Source organism: Delphinus delphis, chromosome 10 (assembly GCF_949987515.2).
Source record: "Delphinus delphis chromosome 10, mDelDel1.2, whole genome shotgun sequence".
Lineage (NCBI taxonomy): Eukaryota > Metazoa > Chordata > Mammalia > Artiodactyla > Delphinidae > Delphinus > Delphinus delphis.
Genome location: NC_082692.2, coordinates 13,952,814 through 13,958,841, shown reverse-complemented (window position 1 = coordinate 13,958,841; position 6,028 = coordinate 13,952,814). Strand labels below are relative to the sequence as shown.

At 46.4% G+C, this 6,028-nt stretch overlaps 1 protein-coding gene across 1 annotated transcript; it reads left to right on the top strand.

The window, feature by feature from the left end:
• The first annotated feature begins 2,668 nt into the window (after nt 1-2,668).
• NHLRC1 (NHL repeat containing E3 ubiquitin protein ligase 1) lies at nt 2,669-4,843 on the top strand. The gene has a single exon (XM_060021581.1). The coding sequence runs from the start codon at nt 2,713-2,715 to the stop codon at nt 3,898-3,900; it is 1,188 nt and encodes a 395-aa protein (XP_059877564.1). The 5' UTR covers nt 2,669-2,712; the 3' UTR covers nt 3,901-4,843.
• Nucleotides 4,844-6,028: the final 1,185 nt, after the last annotated feature.

Here is a 6,028-nt window from a genome sequence, read left to right as displayed (position 1 = left end):
GCGGATATGGTTCCTGCTCTCCTAGAACTTAGTTTCTGTCTTCAGAAAAAGAAAGAAAGGATGAAGATAAAGAGCAATTTTAAGATTGGATAAAAAGAAACTGGACTCTACACTTGGTAAAGTACAAAAAGGACAAGTGAAAAGGGAAGGGACGGTGTGGGTTGGGTTGACAGGAACGCTGGAACAGAATTTGTGTTTAACTCCATGGAGAGGCAGCAAACAGTGAAGAAAATGATTGCTAACGATGCCCAGCTAGAATGTGGGGATCCTCAGTGTGAAAGACGCAAACCTACTTGTGTTTAGTTCAGAAGCTTTGTGTCACTGAGAAAGCTTTAACTCTGATCAAACGCCACAAAATTACATTTCCATACTTCAAATTTACCAATTAGAGTCTTGACAGCAAATCGTCAGGGTGAATTGTCAGTGTATGTGCCACAATGCTTTCCAGAACCGCTTTGCTAACTACCAAGTGGCAGAGCGATGACTGTGAACATTCTCAAATAAGTCGTATTTATTGCAGATTTGTCTGGTTTACCTCGCTAAACACCGCCAGCCTCTTGGTGCAGTACTACTGGTTGCCGCACGGGGACAGCACAGGATCAAGAAGAAGAAGGCAGGCTACTCACCAAGCAGAGCTCCTCTCTACTGAGAATCACACTCAATGGCAAGACGTCGCTGAGGGGTGGGGTAGAAGCTCCGTCACAGTCAGCAAGGAGTTGGGGGTCTTTGGATTCGTTTTAAAACAATGTTGGAGCAGAGGCAAGTTAGAAGCACCTTCAAGCATCAATGAAATCCGTATGAAAAGCATCTTGAGAAGGTAATTAATCACAGACTTGGTCTAGATCTCTGTTCCCCGCAGTAACCGCCAGCTGCATGTGGTTACTGAATGGAATTAGGATGTGCTGTGGGTTTGAAATACATACTGGACTTTACTTAGTACTAAAAAAAAAAAAAAAAAAAAAAAGAGTAAAATATCTCTAATAATTTTTACAGTGATTACATGTCATAAGGATATCATTTGGGATATTTTGGATGAAATAAAATACGCAATTAAATTCATTTTATTAGTTTCTTTTTTTCCTTTTTTTCCTTTTTAAAATGTGGCTACTAGAAAATTTAATATTCTATACATGGCTCTCATTATATATCTTTTAGTACTAATTCTAAAAATATTCCATTTTTAGATGGGATTTAGATTTCCTGAATGTTTTTCTTGACTTAAGGATGACTTCAGAAAGTAATTTCTATTTGGAATGAAAATGTATGGTAGTCTGAAATTATAATATTAAGTTGGTTACTGTGTCCCAATACACAGATAATCTTTGAATCTTGTAACACTGCATAAGAAAATGTTCTTTCTTGTCTTACATTAAAGCTTCCTCCAGGGGATTTAATGCGATAAAAATCCCTTGTTTTCTCAGAAGTCTAGCAAATAAGAGGGTGAATGATCACGGTAATTATCTCTAAATGAGGAGAAGTGATCTGATAAGTGGTTTTGCCAAAGACAATGTTCACGTGATCCATTGAGGGGAGACTCCTGAAAATGATTGCTTGTAGTACCACAGCGATTCCTGAGAGAGATTGTGCTATCTCCTGTTTGAGGATCTTTGAACATATTGTAGATTCTCTGTGCTTTCCATATTGATTGAGGTGGAAAGAATTTAACCTGCTGTCATGTGTGGGACTGTCATATCACAGTGATTCTCAAACTTGGCTGCACGTGATAAGCCCCTAGGAAGCTTTAAAAAAATCCCAGCTGCCCAGCCCACACCCTGGACAAATTAATCTTTGGAGGATGAAACCCAGGTATTTACCATGTGCAACCAAGTTTGAAAAGACTGGTATAGTTAAGAGTGTGGGCTCTGCAGTCAAATCCTGGCCACTTCCTAGCCACGTGACCCTGAGTAAGAAACTTAACCTCTACAAACACTATGGTAGAAAATGGGTGATGAAAGTAACACACCTAGTAGGATTGTCATGTGGTTTAAATAAGATAACCTATGGAAACCACTTAAAAGAGGGCAGCCATGGAGTAAGTTTATTATGAACTAATAGCTTTCTTCTTTCATATTAATTTCTCTGGGAGACATTCCCAGCCATAGTCCCCGCCTTTACACAAATTCATCTAGTGGATTGCATGTATTTTCCTATAACATTGCTTCATTCATACATAAATTCATTTTACAAGTAGTCATGAAGCATCTACTGTACTCCGAGAGTGATAGAAGACCCAAAGGAAGTACGTGCACCTGCCTCACCCCCTTGGATTTTAATTTCCCTTGTACGTCTGTGTTTTCCCAGTCAGATCATAAGCATCGTGAGCTCTGAGACCAGGTTTCATGCCTGGCCAGCCCCAGGCCCCAGCACCCAGCGCTGCCGACGGGAAACTGCAGGGCACTCTGCTGGGTACCAGGGAGCAACCCGCTTGTCCTCAATATGTATGTTTCCTCAAGTGTAAATTGGAGATAGTCCATCCATGACTGTTGTGAAGATTACAGGTCTGACCACGCGCTGTGGATACAGCTTGTCAGTGTCCACTGTCAGACCCTCAGGATGCAGTGCCCACCAGGGGGCAGCAGGTCTCGGCCGAACGGCCGGCCGCCGTCGACGTCAGGACCAGCGCCCCGCCCCGTGACCGTGACCCCGGGCGGCGCGGGGGCAGCGTACAGCTCCGCAGGCTGCCGGGGCGGCGGGAGTCCTTCAGGCCGCGCGATGGGTGCCGAGGCTTCCGGGAGCGGGCCAGCGCTGCGGGAGCTGGTGCGCGAGGCCGAGACCAGCCTGCTCGAGTGCAAGGTGTGCTTTGAGCGGTTCGGCCACCGCCAGCAGCGGCGCCCACGCAACCTGCCCTGCGGCCACGTGGTCTGCCTGGCCTGCGTGGCCGCCCTGGCGCACCCGCGGACGCTGGCCCTCGAGTGCCCCTTCTGCCGGCGAGCCTGCAGGGGCTGCGACACCAGCGACTGTCTGCCGGTGCTGCACCTCCTGGAGCTCCTGGGCTCCGCGCTGCGCCCGGCCCCAGCGGCCCCGCGCGCCGCCCCCTCCGCCCCCGGGGTCCTCACCTGCCACCACGCCTTCGGAGGCTGGGGGACCCTGGTCAACCCCACTGGGCTGGCGCTGTGTCCTAAGACGGGGCGGGTCGTGGTGGTGCACGACGGCAGGAGGCGTGTCAAGATCTTTGACGCGGGGGGAGGATGTGCGCATCAGTTTGGAGAGAAGGGGGACGCTGCTCAGGACATTAGGTATCCACTTGACGTCACCGTCACAAACGACTGCCATGTGGTTGTCACCGACGCCGGCGACCGCTCCATCAAAGTGTTTGACTTTTTTGGCCAGATTAAGCTTGTCATCGGAGGCCAGTTCTCCTTGCCTTGGGGTGTGGAGACCACCCCTCAGAATGGGGTCATGGTAACTGATGCGGAGGCGGGGTCCCTGCACCTCCTGGAAATCGACTTTCCAGAAGGGGTCCTCCGGAGAACTGAACGGTTGCAAACTCACCTGTGCCATCCCCGGGGGGTGGCGGTGTCCTGGCTCACCGGGGCCATTGCGGTCCTAGAGCACCCCCTGGCTGTGGGGACCGGGGCCTGCAGCACCACGGTGAAGGTGTTCAGCGCAAGTATGCAGCTCATCGGCCAGGTGGATGCCTTTGGGCTGAGCCTCTTTTTCCCCTCCAAAATAACCGCCTCCGCTGTGACCTTTGATCACCAGGGGAACGTGATTGTTGCCGATACTTCTAATCTGGCTGTCCTATGCTTAGGAAAACCTGAGGAGTTTCCAGTACTGAAGCCCATCATCACCCACGGTCTTTCCCATCCTGTGGCACTGACCTTTACCAAGGAAAATTCTCTTCTTGTGCTGGACAGTGCAGCCCATTCTATAAAAGTCTATAAGGTTGACTGGGGGTGATGGTGGGAGTCTTGGGGCCTGGCATCAGACGCCCTGGAGCTGCCACTGCTGAATTGTTGAACCCTGGATAAATTACTTAATCTCATCTGTTCAACAGAGATAATTATAAGTGCCTGGTAGACTTACAAAGGTTGGGATAATTATTAAAGGATAATAATTAAATCTACGATTTATGGATTATGTACTCCCTGTGCTAAGAAATTTGCTAATATTAGCTCCTTTAATCCTTACAATTACCCAATTTCTATTATGAATCCCATTTTAGAGATGAGAAAACTGAGACCCAGAGAGCTTAAGTGATTTACCCAAGGTCACATTTACTTACTATGACAGTCACAAATGGAACTCAATTCTGACTCCAAAACCCCTTGCTCTTAAATAAGATAACAGATGTGGAAAAATATATGTGGGTGTATATTGTTGCTATGTGTACTCTATTTACAGGTAGCTATTTAGTTAGATGCACAGAGAAAGGAGACTTTATAGAGTTCAAGAGAAAAAGGATTTTGTGGTGGACATCAGTTTAGTTCAACTTGCAGTTCCTTTGGTGGCTCATTAGATGGAGTTACTGTGGATCCTGAGTTACTTGAATAAGAAAAACTATTGAAATTGCTTATTCAAAAGGTCAACGCGTATCTTAGTACCTGTATCTCCTCCGCTGTAGGTACTCAGGAAATACTACTTGGTTTGTTGAGAAAGGCTTGTGTTGACGTAAGTTCTAAACTCCTGCGGAACGCTCTACCCCTATACTCTGTGTTAGAGGGCTGGATGTTATTTCTGTTCATGTTAATAAAGAGATAAGTCACCACAATCAGTTCATGGCAGAAATGATTTTGCCTGCCTTTTTATGATCAGTGGTAACCTGAAGCACTTTGGTGATGGGGTTTTTCTCTGTCCAGTTTAAATCTGTCTCATGTGTTGCAAACACTGTGTACTCAATAAACAATTCCCTTGATCCTGAGTCAGCATTTAGCCACTGGTAAACAGTTAAATACTTCTTGAATTGAAATATAGCCTTGACCAAGGCAATTCCTGCTTCAACGTTGCAATTGATTAAGTGAATAGGTGGAAATTTCGGGTGAAGTGGCCAGTTCTTTGTAAGTTGTGTGTGTTTAGCTAGTGTAAACATTTCAGAGTTGAGGGCTGTTGGAATAGTACCAAATAACTGACACCTCAGAAGCAGCAGAAAAAATTTTTTCTCAGGGAGAAAATATTGGTTCTGAAAGGTGAGAGTTTGTTTTAGGTAATAGCTGATGCTTTATCAGCAATAGGCTTCTATTTTACAAAGCATTTTAATAGATAGAATGTACATTCTAGGAATAGCCCCCAAATTATGAATAAGATTATAGTTTGTCCTGAAAGAGTGAGCTTGGCTCCCGTGCCAGTCCACAGAAGCCCATTTTGCTTCAATGCGCCCATCATGCAGTGCTAATAAGATTTCAGGTACCCTGGACTGATCACCATTTGTAAACGCATTCCAGATAGGGATTCTGGGAACAGCCCCAAGCCCTCACGCTCACCCAACCCTTAGAAATCGCCTTTGGGTCTGTGACATCACAGGTATTCTGGGTTGCGTAACAAGAAAAGTTGTCTCAGGCGGAGATACGGGTTCAGACTTGGTCATTTGTGAGTAGGGCAACCGTGGATTGACCTTAAAAACATTTTCCTCGGGAACAATGACATTTTATTATTATTTTTTATTTATTTATTTTAAACCTTTATTTTTTATAAATTCATTTTATTTATTTGTTTGGGTGCGTTGGGTCTTCGTTTCTGTGCAAGGGCTTTCTCTGGTTGCGGCGAGCAGGAACCACTCTTCATCGCGGTGCGCGGGCCTCTCACTGTCGCGGCCTCTCCTGTTGCGGAGCACAGACTCCAGATGCGCAGGCTCAGTAGTTGTGGCTCATGGGCCCAGTTGCTCTGCAGCATGTGGGATCTTCCCAGACCAGGGCTCAAACCCGTGTCCCCTGCATTGGCAGGCAGACTCTCAACCACTGCACCACCAGGGAAGCCCCAACAATGACATTTTAATGGCCTCCGGGTCAGTTGAGCCAATCAAGGCACCTTCTCCTATTTGGAATTATCAGTGGCATCGTATTTGCCTATAGAGCTGTGCGTATGTCCTTTT